Genomic DNA, 22,506 nt, shown 5'->3' with positions numbered 1-22,506 from the left:
CTCGTGTTGTTGTTCACCTACTTTCTTACTCATTAGCTAGCGTTTATAGGGTGCTTTGAATAATGGAAAGAGCTAAATGTGCCTATTCTTGTGACCCCTTCCTGTCTCAGACGGTTGAGGCGATGAAGACCATATTGGGTGATCTCCGGCCTGATGACCACTTTTCTATTGTTGACTTCAACCACAATGTTCGCACCTGGAGAGATGATTTAGTTGCAGCCACAGCACCGCAGACAGAGGATGCTAAGAAATACATCCAGGAGATCCATCCCAATGGGGGTACGTGGGTTTGATAATGAGGTACTCTCGTCACTTAGGTACCATGGGGATAAATGCCTCAGAAATGCCTCAGACAGATAGGCAGAGTCCTGTTCACAAAAGGCCAGATTTCCCACTCGTGCGGCAAGATGGACAAGGAAAAGGGACCTAGGGAGGGGGGCAAAACGAAGACACCCTTGCAGAGCCCCCTGGTCATTCTGTTGGGAAAGGCAGGGTGTTCCTTCTGTGGGGCCTGTCCCACAGATCTCATGTATCAGCAAGAGACCAGGCAATGGTGCCACCACACTATCTCTCTGTGCCCCCAGCACCTCTGGACTTGGGTCCAGATCCTTACAGGTATGTGGGCACCAAACTCCCTGTCACGGGGCTCACTCACTGTGAGCGGCACCTCCTGCTGGCCATCCTGGGAACTAGCTCTGCCCGCTTGCACGCTCACTCCGGTGGTATCTTCTCCCATCTTGTTTTGCTTTGCAGTCCTACTCTCAGCCTCAGGAACCGCAGGGGCCTCTTCATGGCTGGGCCCTCCAGCCAGGTCACTAAGGTCCTCCTCTTCTGGGGAAATCAAAGTCTTTCCAGACTGGCTGTTTGGCTGGTGTCTCTAATGCCCTTGCCACTTCCAAGTGGCTGGGAGGGGAACCCAGGCCCACCCTGTACACTGGGTTCCAGCCCAGGCATAGGCGCCGACTCCATGGGTGCTCCGGGGCTGGAGCACCCATGGGGAAAAATTGGTGGGTACTCTGCACCCACCGGCAGCCAAGCTCCCCACCCCACCCCCCCACCCCAGCTCACCTCTGCCTCTGCCTCCTCCCCTGAGCACGCCGCGCCCCGGCTTTGCCTCCCAGCGCTTGCCACCGTGAAACAGCTGTTTTGCGGTGTAACAAGCTGTGGAAGGGAGCGGGGAGGAACGGGAACGCGGCACACTCAGGGGAGGAGGTGGGGAAGAGGCAGGGCCAGGGCGGGGATTTGGGGAAGGAGTCCAATAGGGGCAGGGAGGGGCAAAGTTGGGGTGGGTTTTTGCTGAAGGGGTTGGAATGGAAGGGGCAGGGGTGGAGTCGGGGCAGGCCGGGGGCAGGAGTGGGGGTCGAGCACCCACCGGCACCAGGAGAAGTTGGATATGGGAATGCTGCATCCAGTTCTGGTGTCTACAGTTTTTAAAAGTTGTTAGAAATTGGAGAGAGTGCAGAGAAGAGCCACTAAACTGATCTGAGGGCTGGAGAACATGCCTTACCGTGAGAGGTGGAAAGAGCTCAGGCTGATTAGCTAATCAAAAAGAAGTTTGAGAGATGACTCTGTTACAGTGTATACGTACCTTCACACGGAGAAAATACCAGGCAGTACAGGGCTCTCTTATCTAATCCAGGAGAAAGACCTAACAAGAACCACTGGGTGGTAGCTGAAGCCAGACAAATTCAGATTAGAAATATGGCTCAAACAGGGAGGGGGATTACCCATTGGAACAAACTACCTAGGGAAGTAGTGGATTTTCCATTTCTTGATGTCTTCAGATCAAGCTTGGCTGCCTTTCTGGAACATATGCTAAATACAAGTTATCAAGCACAGTACAGGGGTAACTGGGTGAAATTCCATCATCTGTGTTATACAGGAGTCAAACAAGATGATCTAATTGTCCCTGTCTGGCTTTAAAACCAATGACAGACAGTCAAAAGAGCTGGGTCTCTTCCCAGCTCTGCCCTGGATTTCGTCATGTGACTCTGAGCAAATCAGTTAACTTCTCTGTGCCTCCATCCCCCTGCTGTTAAAGGGGGATAATAGTACTTCCCAACGTTACAGGGGCGTTGAAGCTTCATTCATTCATATTTGAACTTCTTGTAGGGAAAGGACCTAGAGGAGTGCAAAGCAAAATGTATTTTAACCAGTATCAGAATTTGGCCCTTTAATAGGCGTTTGTCCAAAGGTTTGGGATTTTTGGTTAAATTCTCCCAAGTATGGTGGGGATTTTTAAATCCTAGGTGAACCCTAGCTTAAAACAGAGTAATACAGTAGTGAATGAGGCCCACTGAATGGACCACAGTCTGCTTTCACTTATACTCGTGTAAATCTGAGACAACTCCATCGATTTCAATGAATAACTCCACTAAACAAGCAAAATCTGACCTAATATACTTAAAGTGAGGAAGTCCAGCAGCGTTTAATTAAAAGGCCATGCACCACACCCCTCAGCATCTATTTCTGGGGAGGCCTTTAACTGTCCTTGAGGTCTTTGTCCATGGGGGCTAACACAAGTGCGATCCTAAAATGTGGATCTGTGGACGTATTAATGCCATTGGGCAAGACAGTGGTAAGACCTCAGCTGGATACTATGTACAATTCTGATCACCTATGTTCAGGAAAGGCTCATTCAAACTGGAACAGGTGCAAGGAAGGGCTGCTAGGGTGATCAGGGGAATGGAGGGTCTTTCTTACAGGAAGTGATTCAAAGAGTTTGGCCTGTTGAGGCTAGAAAAATGAAGGCTCAGAGGGGATATGATTCCTGTCTTTGAATACGTGAGAGGGGTAGAATCAATGGGGATAAACTGGCCATGAATAAATTTAGGCTGGATATGAGAAGAGGGTTTCTAATATCAAAGGAGTAAAGTTCGGGGACAATCTCCCAATAAGAGCAGTGGGGGCAAACAACCCAACTAGTCTGAAGATGAACTTGATGAGTTATAGAACGGGATTCTATGACAGGGTTGCCGGCATTAGCAGGGGACTGGACTCAGGTACTCAGGTCCCTTCCAGTCCTATGTTCCTATGTATTATTTTCTCAGCACTAAGCCTTTATTTCAAGAAGGAAAGCTGCGTAGCAAACATGCTCATTTTATCACTTCTTTACCAGGTACAAACATCAACGAAGCTCTTCTTCGAGCAATATTCATTCTAAAGGAAGCCAGCAACTTGGGAATGTTGGATCCTAACTCTGTCTCCATGATCATATTGGTGTCAGATGGTGACCCTACGGTAGGTAAGGATCTTGCATTAGGTGACATGAAAGGCCAGTTGAATGGGCTTAAGAAACACAACCAGCACATGGACACTCTACAAGTAAGTTAAGAAAATGCTATTGTCCCTTCTTCCAACGCCAGTGTCCTGCTTCAGACACCATGTTGCCCCTCTGCCAAGTGGTAGCGGAATTCTGGGGCTTTTCAGGTTGGCTTCCTAGTGGATGAGAAATGAGTGACATGGAGGCTGGGTATATCCTAAGGGTAATGTGCTTTATTTACATACATACTCCAGTCCTGGAACAGAGGAGGTCACAACCATCACACAGGCAATCCCCTCTTCCAGAGATCTCAGCCCACACTGTGGTGGCTGGTCCCCAAGAAGCTGCTCCGTCCTAGGAATTGCCCCCAATATGAAGAATAAATCAGAAAGAAAATTAAGTTCAGTGGGGTTTGCATCAGGCCCCAACTGCAGAAATTGCCTCAAAAGTCACCCCTGGCTGCTCTACAACTGAAGTTTCTATTTAAAAAAAAAAGTTAAGTTTCTAGCCCTCAAGGTTGCAAAGAGAACCTTAAAATCATGAACTGAAGTGTAAACCATTAGTGGTGTCTTGCTGAGTTTGCAGAGAGCCTAAAACAATAGTTCTGTGAGATGAAAACAGCCCTATTCATCTCCATATGTTAAAATAGCAAACCAACATTCCCACTACAGACACTGAGAGTTTGGGATATTCAAGGAATATGGGATTAGATCCTAGCTGAGGATTCTTATGAATCATTTTTAATTGGGTTGAAGGGTTTGTTCTCCATTCAGGAGATGACTGAAAGTCACTCTCTCCCTTGAAGGTGAGCTGAAGTTGACTAAAATCCAGAAGAACGTGAAACAGAACATACCAGAAGATGTCTCTTTGTTCTCTCTCGGGATTGGATTCGATGTAGACTATGATTTCCTGGACAGGCTTTCTCATGAAAACCATGGAATGGCACAGAGGATTTTTGGAAATCAGGAGACCTCTTCCCAAATGAAGGTGCATTTCCTTCCATCCACCTCTTAGACTGTGAGGGTCAGACTCTGCTCCCCGCTGTGAATCTGGAATAACTCATTCAAAGGCGATGGAGTTACTCCTGGTTCACACAGGTCCCACTGAGAGCAGAGACTAGCCCTGAGAGTTCAACAGGGTAACGATCATGTCTGTAAACCCAAGACCTTCTATAACAAAGGGCTTGTCTTCATTACAGGGGTAAATCGACCTAAGTTACGCTACTCCAGCCACGTGACTAACGTAGCTGGAATCAACGTAGCTTAGGTCGACGTACCCCAGTGTCGTCACTGCACTGCGTTGATGGGAGACACTCTCCCGGTCAACTTACCTTCCTCTTCTCAGAAAGGTGGAGTACCAGGGTCGACCGGAGACCGCTCTGCCATCGATTTAGCGGGTTTGCACTAGACTGGCTAAATCAATCCCTGCTGCATTGATTGCAGCAGCGTCGTAGTGAAGACTAGCCCATAGAGATAAACTCTGAACTGCAAAGTGGGGTTTCTGGAGCTGTGTTCAAGGCTGTCCAGATCCAGGATTTTACTTCAGCCCATTCTATAGAGGAAGAGTCTAGTCATGAAGGCTAAATTCTGATCAATGGAGTTGGAAAGTGCTTGAAGCCTGGGCTCACATCTATAAGCAATAAATAATAAAGGGCCAAATCATCAAGTCCTTATTCGTTGACTTCACACCTGCTTTAGGATTTGGGCCCATATGCACCAGTATTCACACTTCCTTCTGCCTCTGGGTCCTGGAAGAAACTAGGTGTTTGTCATTACAGACTGTGGGCCTGAGTCTTTCCATTGACTTTCCTGGGAGCTGTGTTTGTAAATACACAGACATTTCAAGGTCTAATCAAAAGGGGAATTGCATTTCCTGGAAAATAAACAGCTCAGACTTGCCCTGTTGGGTTCCAGATTCTGTCACCTGTACCTTTTGCTGTTGCGTTAGCATGTCAGCGAGGGTTGAGTCAAATACAACAGACTTACCACCCTCTCTCCCCTGTGTCTTTTCCAACTGCAGAAATTCTACAATCAGGTCTCTACCCCGCTCCTCAAGAAAGTGGAGTTCAACTATCCTCAGGGATCAGTGTCAGATGTCACCCAGAACAGTTTCGATAACTACTTTGGAGGGTCGGAGATTGTGGTGGCGGGAAAGGTTGACTCCGACAATGTGCAGCACCTGCAGAGTATTATCACAGCCACATCAGTGAGTCAGGCTCCCTGGAGAACACCAGTTCTTGTGGCTCGCAGGGGCACGGCCTTCTCTGCATGAGGGGTAGAATAGGTCGTACTGTCTGCAGTACCCCAGCCTCTGTGCGGGTTTATGCCAATGGCTGTGGGGAGTGACTTTCCTATCACTATTCCTGTCTTCAGTAGAATCTCCTAATAGTAACACATTGTACCAGAATAGGGTTGCCAACTTTCTACTCGCACAAAACCGAACACCCTTGCCCTGCCCCCTGTCCTGTCGTCCTCTGAGAACTGGCCCATGCCCTGCCCCTTCTCCGAGGCCCTGTCCCCACTCACTCCAACCCCCCTCCCTCTGTCACTTGCTCTCCCCACCCTCACTCACTCGCTCATTTTCACCGGGCTGTCTCAGGGGGCTGGGGGGCTGGAGCAGGTGAGGGCTCTGGCTGGGGGTGCGGGCTCCAGGGTGGGGCCAGAAATGAGGAGTTCAGGGGGCTAGGGGGGCTCCAGGTTGAGGCGGTGGGTTGGGATGCGAGAGGGGATGAGAGCTCCAGCTAGGAGTGCGGGCTCTGGTGTGGGGCTGGAGATGAGGGATTTGGGGTGCAGGAGGGGTCTCCGGGCTGGGGCTGAGAGCTTCGGAGTATGGGAGGGTGAGGGCTCTGACTGGGGGTGCGGGCTCTTGGGTGCAGCTGAGGATGAAGGGTTGGGGTCTAGGAGGGTGCTCCAGGCTGGGACCGAGGGGTTCGGAGGTATGGGCTCTGGGGTGGGGCTCGGGATGAGGAGTGTGGGGTGCAGGAGGGTGCTCTGGGCTGGGACTGAGGGATTTGGAGGGTGGGAGAGGATCGGGCTGGGGCAGGGGATTGGGACACCGGGGGGGTGAGGGCTCTGGCTGAGGTTGTGGGCTCTGGCGTGGGGTTGGGGATGAGGGGTGTGGGGTGCAGGAGGGTGCTCTGGGCTGGGACCGAGGGGTTCAGAGGGCAGGAGGGGGATCAGGGCTGGGGCAGGGGGTGGGGGTGCAGGAAGGGGCTAGGGGTGCAGGAAGGGGCTAGGGGTGCAGGCTCTGGATGGTGCTTACCTCAGGCAGCTCCCGGAAGCAGCCACATGTCCCCCCCTCTGGCTCCTACATGGAGGCACGGCCAGGCGGCTTTGCTGCACGCTGCCCCATCTGCAGGCACCACCCCCACAGTTCCCATTGGCTGCGGTTCCCTGCCAATGGAAGCTGCGGGGGTGGCACTTGGGGAGGGTGCAGTGTGCGGAGCCCCCTGGCTGCCCCTACACGTAGGAGCCAGAGGTGGGACATGCCAGCTGCTTCCCTGAGCCGCCAGGATCCCTTTTCAACCAGGTCACCGTATACCACAACAATACTTCAGTGTAGGCCACATCCTTGCTTTCAGCCCCTTCACTGCGCACTCCTCCTCCGCAGCTGGTGGAGGCTCAGTGGAGCCATTCCACAGCAGCTGCTGCTCCCCCTCTGTGGGAGGCAATGGCTGGCGGATGCACTATCCTGGCTTTGTGAGTGTGCACAAAGAGCCTCCCCGAGGCCCCCACCAGAGATGGGATCCGCCAGGTGCAAGGGATCGTCTCGCACTTCACAGGCTCTCCAGAGCCTGTCCTGCTCGCTCGGCAGAACTCCCCCGGGTCCGGTGCAGTACCCCCCGGCTCTGGGGTGAGCACAGAGGAGAGAGCAGGATTTGTCCTGTAAGCGGTGTACTGCTCAGCACAGCTCCCTCTCCTCTGCTAAGAGCTCTCCACCCCCTTCCTCACTCCCACCCCAAGTAGCACCTACAGCTCCCCTTCTTCCTTGGTACGTGCAGGGAGAGCTCTCCCGGCTTTTTCAATCTGCTATGACACAGTCACTGGGGGAGGAGGGGAGGTGCAATAGACCCCCTTCACCCAGCCCTACTCTTGCTGGCCAACACAGCCCTGTTAGCAGAATCACTTTCTAAATATGTGGGGGATCAGATTCCTAACAAGGGGGCCCCAGTTTTTTAAACGTCTGCCTGGGTCCTGATCCAGGGCTGTGGGGGTGGCGTGACGTGGTGGCTTCATTTCACCGGCTCACACTGTGATCTTGGTATCTTTCATTCCTTGCTTAGTCGAACGCCGAGCTAGTCCTGGAGACCCTGGCAGATGTTGAGGGACTGGAGGATTTCCTGAAGAAAGAGCCACATGCCGACCCCAAATTCACCGAGAAGCTGTGGGCCTATCTGACCATCAACCAGCTCCTAGCTGAGAGGTGGGGAGAAATGCCAGATGGGGACTTTTGATAGGGACCTAGCTGACCTGGAAAAGGGCTGGCAGACGTCACTGGGAGATGAGGATTATCGGCACCTCTCAGGATCAGAAGAATTTGTACATTTGATTGTACAAATGAGGAATATAAATCTAAACCAAAGAGCGTGCCAGCTTTGCACCCTTGGTTCACTCCTTCCCTCTCCTCTCTAATTGCAGGCATAAGGTTTTGGTTCAGCTTGTTCTAGCGACAGGTCAGCGGTCTGAATGTGGGTTGGGGATTGAATGAGTGAAGTTAATGAACAAAGACTGAGTAAAAGGATTTGGCCCCTTGTTCTTATAGGTCTTGATCCATCTCCCATTGAAGATCCCCATTGAAATCAGTGGGAATTGAATCAGGCTCTTTGGGTCCAATCCAAGGTCCATTGAAGTCAATGGGAGTCTCACGATTGACTTCAGTGGGCTTTGGATCGGGACTTTAATCTTTGCCATTCACATTCCCTAGGTCCTAGCTGGTTCCTACCTTTCTGATTCCCCTGTTTAGGAATAACAAGGATCACCGGCTTGATTTAAGCAGCAGCTGCCCGGCACAGCTGGTAACAAGGGGGTCTATTTATTTTTCAACACAGAAACCTGGCGCCCACTGCTGCTTTGAAAAGGAACATCACCAGATCGATCTTACAGATGTCACTCGACCATCACATCGTGACCCCTTTCACGGCCATGTTGATAGAGAATCCTGAAAGGAATGAGAGAATGTTGGCAGATTCGCCACAAGATCCAAAAAGAGGCTGTTGCCCAGGTGGGTGTCTCCATCTGTCCCATTTTGGCGTTTAACAAACCACCTTGCAGTGGAAATAAGCTGTTCATTGTCACTTATGCAGACTAAAAGGGTGCACTAAGATGGCCGACGTTAGTGCTCATGCTGGGGTCTGTATTTTAAGGGAAAGGCCCTGAATTAAATGGGCAGTTCAACCATCAGCTCCTTGTAGAGTTAAATTTTCAACATGCCTTTTTTGTCGGTGTTACCCTCGGTGGGGACTGACTGCACTGCATTTGCCCATTTTGGCATTTCTGTAAACCTACAATGACAACAGCTTTATTTGTTGTAGGGACAGATACGTCTATTCCACTGGTTCTCAAACTTTTGTACTGGTGACCCCTTTCACATAGCAAGCCTCTCTGCGTGACCCTCCTTATACATTAAAACCACTTTTTTATATATTTAACACCATTATAAATGCTGGAGGCAAAGTGGAGTTTGGGGAGGCGGCTGACAGCTTGTGACCCCCCCATGTAATAACCTCACAACCCCCTGACGGGTCCTGGCGCCCAGTTTGAGAACCTCTGGTCTATTCCCTGTGCTCCCCTTATATAGAGGAGCTGATTGAGTCATGGAGTGGCTGTTTGTGGTCTCTGGAGGACCTCCAAGATTGGGTGTGGATAGGTCACAAGACCACTGGAACTGGAACTCTCTTAAAGATAGTGTGTCTTTGCTCATTAGTCTTCCAGAGTGCTCTCTTTCCTACTTTTCTCTCCAGCCCCCATTTTACAGCAGCCTTCTGTTGGGCCAAAGGGGGACAGGGCTTGTTTGTCCTGTTGGGGCCTGACCTATCAATGCCCATTGATGTCAATGGGTGCCTTTCCACTGCCTTCAGTGGGCACTGGTCAGGCTCTTAATTTATTAAAAAAACACGAGGAGTATAGTCATCACTGCAAAGCCAACTGATGACAAATCCAGTCCAGACTATATTAATAGCTGTTATCAGCATAGGGCACTCAACTGGGATGCAGGATTTTAATTCCTGTCTTTGCTACTGACCTGCTGAGTAACCTTGGGCAAATCACTTCCTCGCCCCGTGCCTTAGCTTCCTCCTCTGTAAAATGGGGATAATGACACTCCCCCCCCCTCCCATTTGTAAAGCATCGTGAGCTATGAAGATGAAAAGAGCTAGATATTTGTATGATTATGTTTCACTCTGGCTGTTCAATGGTCTGTCTGAACTGTGGCGAAAATGAGGCACTGAAAACCAAATTTTACTCCCTGAGGCTATAGCGAATGGTGATTTATCATTTGTTAATAAACAGGAGATATTCTGCTAGATTGAGATGAGAGGGAAGCAACGTGCGTAGCTGCAACAGCACAGTCAATTTTGCCTTTCACTTTAGAACTTTTTATAACTATGCAGAAACTCCAGGCCCACCAGTCCTGCATTCTCACTGGAAAGATATCAGATATGTCCTCATCCTCCTGCAATCAAAGGCGGTTTTTAAGTCTGCAAGATGTTACAGTTGGTTAATTTGTTTTTCTTTTACATTGTAAATCCTCAACTGAGGTCCATGGAGAATGAAAAGATTTTTATTTATACCACGTGCTATAGCTCACCACTTCTACTAAACACGTCTGCGCAGCCATACCCATGTCCATTTGCTAAACCTATTACAATGGGCATTCCGTATACATTGCATCAGCTGATTACTCCAGGCCACGGTTTGCTTTACTTAGTAGGTATGGATGATTTAATTGATATTAACATGGGGGCCATTGTTCTTTCAGCATGCTTACATATTTCCCAATTACATTAGACATTAAGGGTCAGATCCTGTTGCCATTGAAATCAGTGACAAAACTCTCGTTGAGCAACAAGGGACCCATTTATACCTTGAATAAGCCAGAATCAACCCAGATTTAGACTGGCTTCTGCCTTAGGTAGTCCTGTCCCGGACTAGCTTCGCGGTCGTTGGCCAGCATTGAATTCACTCATTTTTTTAAAAGAACTGGTTAATTACGTATTTCATATTATGGCATTGTGAGACCAGACTGGACGCTGGATTTTTCCATTGCCTAATACGCAGCAGCATGAATGTGGGGCAAAATTCTGAAGACCCAGTACAGTTTTTAACTAATTCTTTCTCTCAAGCCAAACTCCCACTCAGTGGGAGTTTTGCCTGAGTAACAACCGAGTAAGCTCTGAATTAGGGTGAGCCTGTACAAAATAACCTCAGTTCTTATTTCTCGCATGCCTAAAGGCTAAAGAAAGCGCTTAACCCCAGCACATGCTGAAGGTCTTTGCCTAATCGAGGCCTATTCATGTGAGTAAAGGTTAAAGGCCCTACATTTCAAAAATAGGCTCACACGGAGCGCGTTAAGGGCTTGTCTGCTTGGACATTTAATCCACAGCAAAGTGGGGTGTACACTGCCAGGCACTTTGCAGTGTAGCTGCGGGAGCCTGGGTAGCGGCAGCAGCCGCACGGTGGCTCAACCCTGCCAGGCGTGTACCCAGCGGCTCCAGGGGCATTTGTACTTGGCCCAGCTAAGCCAGGCCTCTGCTGCTGCCTGTATGACCCAGGCTACACTGCTGTTCATGCTCACACTGGCTCGTGGAGAGCTAGAGCAAGTATATGTACACAAGCAGGAGAAATCACACCTTCCTCGTGTTAGCTATGGGTCGCCAGCGCATAGCCTAAGTGTCTGTGCAGACCCCCTAACATACCCTAACAGTTCCTCAGTGCACTTTGATCTAGCCCGCGTCGAAATGGGACTAGATCAAAGCACATTAAGGAACTGTTAGTGCACGTCAGCAGGGTTCACATGTACACCCTAGTGTGGGATAGATTCACACCCCAGCTTGCCATGGACTAAATGTTCATGTAGGCAAGCCTGTTATACGGACAAAACTGCACAGGATCGTTTCAGGGGACAAGGCAAGATGTCACGTTTATTATAATAACACAATTTGATTTAAGACCAATAACTAATATCTAATACCTATGTATACACACACACACACACACATCAGCTGTTCTGCAGCTGCTGTATAGTTATCAGTCCTGAATGTAGCTTGAGTTCGTGGCTTGGGTTCGTAGCCTGTGGCAGCTAACTGGCCAGGAAAGCCGGGCACAAGGAAGAGCTGGGTCTCTGTTGGGCATGCACCGATGTGCTTCCATGTTGGCAGCAGAATGTTACCCTCCAAAGTCTTCCTTCTCACCCACCGTTTTTGTAGGCTTTAGTTTGAATCCAGAGTCTATAGGTCTTGCTGTGTCACGCTGCCTCTGGGTTCGGTGTGATTGGTCAGCCGTCAATTGCAGACATGACTTTCAGCCTTGGACCTGGCTTTGATGTTTCTTCAATTGGACTTTTGTTCTTTTCTTTTAAGGGTGGATTCGTCTTGCTTTGTCAGGGCTGTTGTCTGCATCTTCAGCCATTGGTGTTTACACTTTATTTCATCAGGACTGGCTGGGGCTGGAGGTTGATTCCATCATCCATATATACCTCATTCACACATCTAAACTACACTAATAAGGTTACAGCAGGGTTTTGCAAAACTGAAGTGAGCATTTTAAAATGGAGTTTGGGACAAGTTAAAATGGAGTTTGGGTTACAACATCGACAAGTGTAAGGAATGGCAAACAGTGAACAGAAGTTACAATAAGAAAAGGAGGACTTGTGGCACCTTAGAGATTAACAAATTTATTTGAGCATAAGCTTTCGTGAGCTACAGCACACTTCATCGGATGTAGCTCGCGAAAGCTTATGCTCAAATAGATTTGTTAGTCTCTAAAGTGCCTCAAGTACTCTTTTTCTTTTTGCGAATACAAACTAACACGGCTGCTACTCTGAAACCAGAAGTTACAATGTTGAAGCAGTGCAAGTTCCAGTGATTTAAGCAGCAATTGGATTAAAAGTGAAACTCAATTAGCCAGTTATTGGCGTACCTGGTTTTATGAATGAATGTAGTTTCATTCATAATACTTTACTTATGAAGTTTATTAATAAAGTGAACAATTAAAAACAATTTCATTGATCAGTTCTACAAGCCCTTAATTGTAAATCAGCCAGATTCTGTTCTGAGATACAGCCATGTAAATCTGGCATAATTCTCCTGCAGTAAATTGGATCAGAATCCCGATCATTGTGTGCTAAAGTGAAAAGTACGATGATCCTTTATCAGTGCAGCCATTTTTACTAATTTCCAATTTCATGTAACCTCTTCACAAACAGGTACTTTAGGTGTAGTCTCCAATGGCCTTGATCAGTCCATCCCACCCTGGGCGAAACCCACAGCTACAGCAGAGCGTCTATTAAGTGCTCGCAGGGCTCCAACTATATCTTCTGATCCTCGCATAACTGCAGGTAAAAGACAGTGGGCTATCTGCTTTACTCCCTTTTGCTTTGCTTAGTATAGCTCTTGTATACAAAGGTATGTGTGTGTGTATGGGTAGGGGGAAGAGAGCAATGGCGGAAGAAGCCAAATGGTCCCTTTAACCAAATGGATGGAGATAGCACTGCCTGCTTGCCATTCAACTAGGGACAGTCACTGCATTGCATTGGTTTTGACGTGCCATTTCCCCCACCCACTTTCAGAGGTCACTGGTCTCCACTGGTAGAGTCCACATTCCAGTTTGAGAGCAGTGCAAAATCCCCCCATGCTCTCAAGAGGGGGCCTCAGCAGTCAAGTCTGGATACAGATTTGGCTCTGAATCTGAACTTGCAAAAGGCAAAGGCAAAGAAACACAGAATATTTGTTGCATAGCTGCTACAGAAGGGGAATTTCAAAGCCTCATTTCTTCACTTTGATGCTGCCTTGCAATTGTTCTCAGCACCCATGTCACAAAGATTTGGGCCCACATATTCTAAAGCAGGGATCGGCAACCTTTGGCACACGGCCCATGCCGCTTCCCGCAGCCCGCATTGGCCTGGAATGGTGAATCACGGCCAGTGGGATCTGCGATCAGCTGAACCTGCGGACGCTGCAGATAAACAAACGGTCCCGGACTGTCAGCGGATTTCCCTGATTGGCCGCGTGTCAAAGGTTGCCGATCCCTGGTCTAAAACATCCAGTAATTCTGGATGTCGCCATGCTGGATTCAGTAGGGCCTGATTTTCAGAGATTTTCAAGTTAGCAGCCACTGTGCATGTTCAACCCCTCTGAAAAATCCAGCTCTAAATGACCCAAACTGGGCACCAAAAAAATCCGAAATGAGAGGCTGTTTTTGCAGTTTAGGCCCAAGTCTAAATGACATGGTGCTGAGAAGAATGAGGGGGGATTTGATAGCTGCTTTCAACTACCTGAAAGGGGGTTCCAAAGAGGATGGCTCTAGACTGCTCTCAGAGGTGGCAGATGACAGAACGAGGAGTAATGGTCTCAAGTTGCAGTGGGGGAGGTTTAGACTGGATATTAGGAAAAACTTTTTCACTTAGAGGGTGGTGAAACACTGCAATGGGTTACCTAGGGAGGTGGTGGAATCTCCTTCCTTAGAGGTTTTTAAGGGCAGGTTTGACAAAGCCCTGGCTGGGATGATTTAGTTGGGGATCGGTCCTGCTTCGAGCAGGGGGTTGGACTAGATGACCTCCTGAGGTCCCTTCCAACCCTGATAGTCTATGATTCTATGCTATACAGGAGGTCAGACTAGCTGATCACAGTGGTCCCTTCTGGCCTTGGAATCAATGAATTTGAAGCTGATGAATAAAGGTACTTCGCCCTAACTCTGTACAGAGAGATCTCTCATCTGCCCTGAGTTTGCTTTTGGAATGGGAGTATTGTGTACATTTTGCTTTGGTAAAACAGACATCACATGCTCATCTTGTGGCTTCACTGGAGAGTAACAGTCGACGATTGCTACCAGTTAATGCAGCTATTCCTGTAGCCAAAGCGGTAGAGGCCAGTGCTCTCAAGTTGAAACCGTATTCATAACCCATGCAGGGGGTCATTACAGACAGCCCAAAGTTACACCCAAAATATGCATGGCACTCAAGTAAGTAGCAGTTCTTTAGAAGCATGGTGCATCACTTAAGTGATTTAAAGCGTGAATGGACAAAGCCCTAGAAAATATACTCTAGGGGATGATCATTAGGATGGATTAGATGATCTAATAGGTCTTCCCTGCCATCTGCTACTGGGAGTCGCAGTCTGTCCAAAGGACTCTCTTTCTGGCTCATCTGTAGTAGCAAAGCTAATGCAACATTATTTCCAGAGTTAATTCCCATTGTAAATGACAGCATGAATGTTGTGTGGTAGATAAGGATCTCTGGATTCTCTGAAGGCTGCTGGGTCTTGTTAACACTTGGGTCTCTGCCATGATTTAATGTCTAACTCACACAAAAGATCTGGTAGAGCGTCGTCTTAATAACAATGCAGACATATGCAACAGTAACCGCCCGCCCCCCTTTGAAGGCGTGCTCAGGGCAAGGCCAAGGGTTAATTTTAGACTTTGAAATAGTTAAACTTACTGTTTTGGAAAGGAAAAAAATGAGCAAGATAGTCCAGCTCCCGACTCAGGGGTGTTCTCTGCACTGGCAATTCTTTGCATTATTCTGTATTTAGGGGCTTGATCCTGCTCCTGTTGACGTCAATGGCAAAACTCCCATTGGCTTCAATGGCAAGGGGAGGGGTGGGGATCAAGCCATTAGGCAGAATAAGGACATAGGATGTAGAGATGGGTCCCAGCTCTGAAGTTTGGATTTAGATCTGAACTTTGCCCCCAGTTGTTTGGGGGGGAAGAATGAGGGGGTTCAGCTCTGGGCTTCTGGATCAACCTCATCTCTAGTATTACCTGCTGGATACAAGCTTTTTAAAAGAAGGTAGCTCAGACTCTCACAATCATGATGTAGCACATGGTGTTTTCCAGCACGCAGCTCAATCAGTTAACCCTGTAACTCAACGCAATGAGTTACATGCTGAGGCCGGGAAGGCTTCCAGGAGTCTCCCCTGGGAGCTGTAGAGTTGCCATCTGCTGTCTCCCAGGGCTGGCCAGCAACTGCTGGGAACGTTCTGCTTTTAAGCCTTTATTATGCTCCCGACATGACTGACAGGGCCAGCAGGGCGGCGCCAACCTTGCCCACAGCTGCTCTTTAACCCCTTCATCGCCAGTGCAGGGTTTATACACCCCATCACAGACCTATGGGGATTTTTGGTTCATTTAAAAAAAATGTAACAGGCCTCTGTAAGGATTGCTTGGGAATTTCCCCATCTACCAAAAGTGGATAATGCTACTTATTCCTTTCCCAGGAGTGTTGTGGGATCATTGGTTAACATCGTAGAGTGGAAGCACTTTGAAATCGGCTGTGCCTATCTATGTGCATAGGTAGAACTAAACGTATAGAGCAGTGAGGAAACACTGTTCAGATCTCACACACGTAGTCACACCCCTACTTTCATTTTGTTTTTTTATTCCCTACTTATTTTTGTACCTTAGTTGACAATGACCCACATTTCATCATCCATCTGCTAAAGAGCCAGGAGAACATCTGCTTCAATATTGACTCAAGGCCTGGAAAGATCCTGAACTTGGTTTCAGATCCTGATTCTGGTAAGAGAATATGAATAGTTTCCATTTATATAGCACCATGCAGCCCAAAGAATCTGAAAGGCCTTGGTTTGGGGAAAGGAATATGTACCAGGTTCATTGTGATGATTCTTGCTTTACTGACTGTCGGTTCTAATCAAGCCAATTTTCCTCTGACCTGAGATGGACTTCAATGCAGCTACCTCTGATTTATGTAGATGTAAATGAAATCAGCATTAGAGCACACATAAGTTGCAGAACAGGCTTGCTGGGCTTAATCTCAATAATGTGAACACTAAATCGAAACATTGTATCAGTTCCCTGGACACTGGCATGATGCTTGTAATGTTCTCTACATAACACGGATACTAAGCAATCTTCAGAGCAACTTCTTCCTACATACTTGGCTTCCCAGTATTGCTCTTTGCCTGTCAATGCTGGCAGTCATTGCTGTACTCTGTGTGGATTGTGGTTTTGAACAGGTAGCCTATTAGTAGCTTTCCATCAGCAACTCAGTACAGTCCCTGTCAGCTGGCACTGGACTGAGCAATGGGTGAGCCTGGGCAGTTAGATGAAATGTACTTAGATGTAAAATAGAAAAAGCTCACACCTTCTTACAACCCTGGCTGCTATGATCTTAGGAAATTCAAACAAGCATCATAACATGCCTACAAGGTCGTGCTCAGCAGGTAAATTGCAGTGATTACACAAGCACACACTTTGGATCACTTGCAGACACTAGAATTAATGGTATCTAATGTGTTCCGTTAACTCTGATCTATAGGCTATACATGGATAGACTTCTGCAGATGCACCAACAATATCTTATCCATTCCACTGGAAACCTGCCACTGTGGGGCTATATTTCTTCCATTTGCACTTTCAGTTGAGCACAAAGAAAGCAGCGGGAGAGAGAGAAAGGAAGAAAAGAAATGTCGTCTTTGGGGCCGAGCAGGAAATTAAATAAATAACTAAGTCCCAAAACTGTGCATTGGGAAGTGGCCCTCTCTGCTTAGAGTGCTTTAGGTCTTATGATTTGTTTGTCTCCTATTACTTGAATAAGTCTCTGCATTACGTGTCAAAAACTCATGGGAAACACCACATACTCTACTTTTCATAGGGATCGTGATCAATGGGCAGCTCACTGGGGCCAAGAAGCAAGAGAATAAAAAACTGAGCACCTATTTTGGCAAAATTGGATTCTATTTCAAAAACAAAGGCTTGAAAGTAGAGATCAGCACAGAGACAATCATCCTGAAAGACGGATCTTACAGCACCGCTCTGTCCTGGTCCGACACAGGAAGTATCATTCGGAAAAGGTAAGAGGAGGCGCATTTCCAATGTACTTTGTGGAAACTATTTGGAATGTGTTGATCCCTGTTGATCCGAGGGCAAGAATTACACCTGAACTTCCGTGGGGAAATGAGCCTGGCTTGGCTTTCTAATCCTTCCTCAAAATGAAGAGAACAAAGTCCTGGTTCACCCACTGAGCAGCTGCATGTGTCTGAGTAGCTCAGTCATCCCTGTGGCTATAGACGCTAATATTTCTTATTTGTTCTGTAGCAGAATTCAGGGTCCAATCAGGGATCAAGCCCCCAGTGTGCTAGGTGCTGTACAACCACAAAACAAAAGGATAGTCCCTGCCCCCAAACAACTTACAGTCTAAGTATAACATAGGGGGAAATGGATGGATACAACAAACTAATGGGGACAGCACCAAGAAATCAGCATGATAAGCAATGGTCTCAACAATGAAGCTATTATGAACGGTTTATGATTATGAATGATAAAGGCACCTTGATCTTTTTTGTATTGACCCTACATTGCCATAGTGAATGAGCCCGGTGTTAGGCAATAGGAACTTGTGAGTTCTAATCTTGACTCTGCCACTGACTTTGCTATGTAGAGCTGGGCAAGTTAGTGAATTTCTCTGCTTCAGTTTTCCAAATGTGATCATACCCTTGCACGGATTTGTTGGGTGGTAACAAAAGCTCTGTAAATCCTCATTAAAAACCGGGACTGATTGGGACTGATACTGCATTCTTCACACGTCATTGTACACAACAAGCGAAGTGCCTCAGCAGAACCAGGGACGCAGCTCTCATTTCTGTTTTATGCTTCCGCTAGGCTGCTTGTGTCTGTGAAGAAAGAGCGCACTGTCACTATTGCCATGGACACAGAAATGTCCTTCATGGTTTTGCTTCACCGTGTGTGGAAGAATCACCCGGTCAACGTTGATTTCTTAGGGATCTACATTCCCCCTACAAACCGGTTCTCACCCAGCGCACATGGTCTGATAGGTAAAGCCTTATGGTCGGGTGGCAGGAGGAGGGATACGAGTCTATTGGTTTTGGCTAGAACTCTGTGTGCTGGGGAAGAAGGAAATCATCAACAAGAGGAGAAAAAAATCCCATATCTAGCATAGTGTTGTTTAACTTTCCATCAAAATAATTAATTGGCTTTCCCGTGATAAATCTTTCTTTATCAACCACTGGGCCAGATCCTCCACTGGTGTTCGTTGGGGTAGCTCCATTCAAGTCAATGGAGCTAAGCTGATTTACAGGTGCAGAGGATTGGCCCCCTGTATTTTAGCCAAATTCTGTCCTCATTTATGGCAAGACCAACAGTGTGTTCAGCAGGTGCCCTTTCATATCTACTTGACTTCCAGAGCTCAAAGCTCAGTTTTATGATAATGCATTAATAGTCACAGGGCATGAAATAAGATAAGGCCCCTTCCCCAAAGACATTATGATCCAAACAGAGGACAAAAAAAGGAAAGTAATAGAGCAGTTAGGTATGTTAGTTCCGAGGTGATTTAATTATTTACATGCTGCCACTTAATATAAGACACTGGTGGATAGACTTAGACTTTGTACATCAGCAGACAGTCACAACTCCAGTTCGGTGCTTCCGTGTGACTATGCAACTTACCAAACCCAGCATGAAGCACGTGAAAACCAAAGAGAAATCATTCTCAGTCCCTGGGGTTCAACTGTGGAATGAATTTATAGAATAAGTCAGACTGATCTGGAGTCTGACCACTTGCAGGGCATCTGCTCTGTGACGAAGCCTCCCCACCATAGCCAATTGGTTAGGGGAGAGGAGAAGAAGAATTAATGACTCTCCCTCCCCACCTCACATCTATGTTTTTCCCCAGCAGAGTCCCCTTTCTCAGGGAAGGGGGAAGAGTAGAAGACTCCGGATATCTCCTGGAGATCTTACCCTCTACAAATCTAATTTACCTGACAACCATTTCCATACCACAGTAATGGGGGATACCCTGAGATGGATGGTTCTTTCCTGTGCAGGTCACTTTTAAAAACAAAACAAAAACACCCTCACCCTTTTAAAATTCAGGAATCCCTAGGAAAGTTCCACAGCAGAACAGAACTAGTCAGCATGAGCTTGCCTGACTGATCTTCCCAGCCCCGCTCTGCTTAAGCGGAAACAGTCAGCTGGCTCTAAAGCAGAGCGCCAACCTCCACAATGTAGAAGGTCCTAAGGCATTACAGAGACCAATTTGAATGCTTGGGATTGTGATTTTTATAATCTGATAGCTGAAGGCCGTGACATGCAAGCAGTTTTAACCTTCTCTTTGGCCAGGCCAATTCATGTCTGAACCAGCCGTGCACATCTACAATGAAAGACCCGGTCGGGATCCAGAGAAACCAGAAGCAACCATGGAAGTGAAAGGACACAAACTTACTGTCACCAGGTAGGAATTCTGAGCAAACTCAGCCAAGAAAAAGATGAGGCCCTAAAATGTTTGGTAACCTCCCTTCTGAATGTAGTCAATGAAAATATCTTTAATTACATATTTCAGAGTAAACAGCCATGTTAGTCTGTATTCGCAAAAAGAAAAGGATCACTGCATCCGATGAAGTGAGCTGTAGCTCACGAAAGCTCATGCTCAAATAAATTGGTTAGTCTCTAAGGTGCCACAAGTACTCCTTTTCTTTTTTCTTTAATCACAGTCATTCTCCAACAATGATTTCTTCGCTCTGTGATCCCCACCCTCCACCCCAATTTTCTCTGCTTACAAGTAAAGCATATTTTTTTTTTCCTAACTGTCAGCACAGCAGACCCAACACAGCACTGAAAGTCAAGCTAGGTTTTTTCCTGTTTGTGGACCATCACTAGTAATAAAAACCCCCCTGGCTAAATTCTGCCCTATGTTACAACTACGGAATCCCCATTGCCTATGTCTTGGTTGGGCAGTCCGCTACCTGGTGTACTCTCTGCACTAGGGGTCCATGGAAACCCTTCTGTGTTGCTGCAAATACATGGCTGTGGCAGGAGAAGGGGCTGGGAGGGAGGCCAGGAGCAGCTACTCTATGCAGTGGATTTCACCCTCAGTATTAGTTCAGAAAGTAATGCTGGTCTCAGGAGGGGATTAGCCCAGCGGGGGAGCGAATGGCAGCATGACTCCTCAGGGGCCTGTGTTGCAAGTAGGGGGGCCCGGGACTTCTCAACAGTAAAAATAGAGCAGGATTTCCTTATGAATCCGCTGCTTTTAGGCTTCGCCAACTTAGCAGGAAACCTCTCCCCAGCTTTTAGGAGGAAGCATGGTGGGAAACCTGCAGGTTTCAGCTTGAAGATCAAGACGACTTGGCTTTGTGGGGGGTTTTCCCAGACAAGGCGGCCCCTGCACTTTGCTCTCCGGAGCTTCCTGTGGAAACCCTGCATGTGGTGCAGTCTTTTTCAAACAGAGGAAAGCGGCACTGGCATAAACCTACACACATCGCAAAGCGTGTCAGTTACATCCTTTACCTCCCCCTGGGAAACAAGACAGTAGCATGTCTCTTCAGGAGTCAGAAATACCTACAGTTCTCCCAATTAGTACAGCTTTATACCTCGCTTGCAAGTGAGAATAAATGTACTCTGAACAAGGTATCCCAAATCCAGCAAGGGAAACAAAATGGAACACAGTCCCTACAGAGCAGGAACACACAACAAAGGGCCAGATCCTAGGAGATCCAACACCACTGTTGGAAATCCACTGGTTAGGTCCATACTGTTACCATCCTAGGCAGTTGGATGCAGAGATCTCCGCCCCATACAGGTGATGGCAGAGTTGTCCTATGCAGAGACACACAAATTTTGGCCCTAGCTTATTCATTTAGCACCCAGTTTTGCCAACCTTATTTGTTGTAATCAGCTGGACTGTGGGTGTAGTAAAGTACTATCCAATGTGCGCCAAGGTGGCATAACTGGGTCCTTACTCCACTGTCAAAGATACGGATTTCACCTAATGGTAGAACACACCTGGCCAGTTGTTTTCCTACATTCTCCCTGCTCTTGCCACTCAACGCTTCTGAAGCTTTGTTAGCAGCACATACATTACACTGGGGTTTGAAGCTTATTTTTCATGAGAATGAAACATAAAAGGACAGCAAGGACTCTCTCCATGTAGCATATAGCAGAGGGGAAGCAAATATGGAAACCTTGCTCTGTCGGATCCTTCAGGTTGAGTCTCTTCCAGCCAGCACAGACAGTGCTCCTCCGCACAGGTAGTCTACTTTGTCAGGGCCTGATTCTGACACTCATGTAGCATCATACTCTGCAAATAGTCCCTCTGGAGTCAGCGGAGCTACTTGTGGAGAGAGGAAGTACCGAATGTAAGGCTGTCGTGCTCTGGCTACCCATGAGCAGCATGGCTTACTGCAGCTTCACTTCCAGAAGCCACAGTTCATTTGATTTTTCTCATTATTCTTTTAAGTGGGTGAGGTGGCATCAGAAACATCTGTTGCCTCCATGCTCAGCCCCAAATGGCAGCTGGAAGGCATCTCCCAGGGAGGCAGGTACAATCACACAGCTTTGGTTACTACAGCTTGCCGTAGGGTGTGTGTTAGGCTTTTATGGAGGTAGGAATCTTCTGTCATTTAAGACCGGATGATCAGCCCATAGGCGCACGCAGACGACTCCTGCTAAAGTCAGACTATTGCTGTTCAGGCCCGATTGCTGCATTATCTTTTCTACTTGTCCCATCACCACCCATTATCTTTGTTGCTCTCTTTATTGCAGCGGGTTGCAGAAGGACTACAGGACAGACCAAGTGTTTGGAACCAATGTGCACTGCTGGTTTGTCCACAACAGCGGGAAGGGTTTCATTGATGGCCACTATAAAGATTATCTTGTTCCCCACCTGTACAGCTTTCTGAAGAACCCCTGAAAGGCTACAAGCTCAACCAATCTGTAAAGAAAAAAAAAATCTCCCCCCTCCCCTCCACACCCAGACAAATGTTCAGACTCCTAGCTGTTCTCAGGGTAACACAGCAGGTGAATGTAATGAAAGGTGGCTAGCACGTATCTAACTTAAGGGGCCATTGCTCAATGAAAGTGTTTCAAAGTGAAGCACGCTGTGGTAAAACACAGTGGGTAGCTTTTCTGTATGTATTGAATATAAACATGTTTAAAAGTTTATTATAATAAAGCTACTTGTTGGAATCGAGTATTGTCTCCTCCCTGCAAGGTCTGATTTGGGTTGCTATCACTGGATTGACTATTTCAACTAAGATTTTTCAGAAGGCCTGTAAAAGT

At 47.4% G+C, this 22,506-nt stretch overlaps 1 protein-coding gene across 1 annotated transcript in view; it reads left to right on the top strand.

The window, feature by feature from the left end:
• Positions 1–22,286, top strand: part of ITIH2 (inter-alpha-trypsin inhibitor heavy chain 2) — a 38,633-nt gene extending 16,347 nt beyond the window's left edge. Inside the window, exons 10-21 of the mRNA XM_073328819.1 lie at positions 111–279; positions 3,119–3,244; positions 4,068–4,249; positions 5,282–5,467; positions 7,545–7,684; positions 8,310–8,482; positions 12,683–12,814; positions 15,877–15,990; positions 17,087–17,285; positions 18,094–18,266; positions 19,570–19,681; positions 21,991–22,286. Of these exons, the coding sequence (XP_073184920.1) occupies positions 111–279; positions 3,119–3,244; positions 4,068–4,249; positions 5,282–5,467; positions 7,545–7,684; positions 8,310–8,482; positions 12,683–12,814; positions 15,877–15,990; positions 17,087–17,285; positions 18,094–18,266; positions 19,570–19,681; positions 21,991–22,138 (1,854 nt within the window). The 3' untranslated portion in view covers positions 22,139–22,286. The remainder of the gene's footprint in view (positions 1–110; positions 280–3,118; positions 3,245–4,067; positions 4,250–5,281; positions 5,468–7,544; positions 7,685–8,309; positions 8,483–12,682; positions 12,815–15,876; positions 15,991–17,086; positions 17,286–18,093; positions 18,267–19,569; positions 19,682–21,990) is intronic.
• Positions 22,287–22,506: the final 220 nt, after the last annotated feature.

Source organism: Lepidochelys kempii, chromosome 1 (genome assembly GCF_965140265.1).
Source record: "Lepidochelys kempii isolate rLepKem1 chromosome 1, rLepKem1.hap2, whole genome shotgun sequence".
Taxonomy (NCBI): Eukaryota; Metazoa; Chordata; order Testudines; family Cheloniidae; genus Lepidochelys; species Lepidochelys kempii.
Note: the sequence above shows the minus strand (reverse complement) of the source record. Positions and strands in the feature narration are given on the sequence as shown.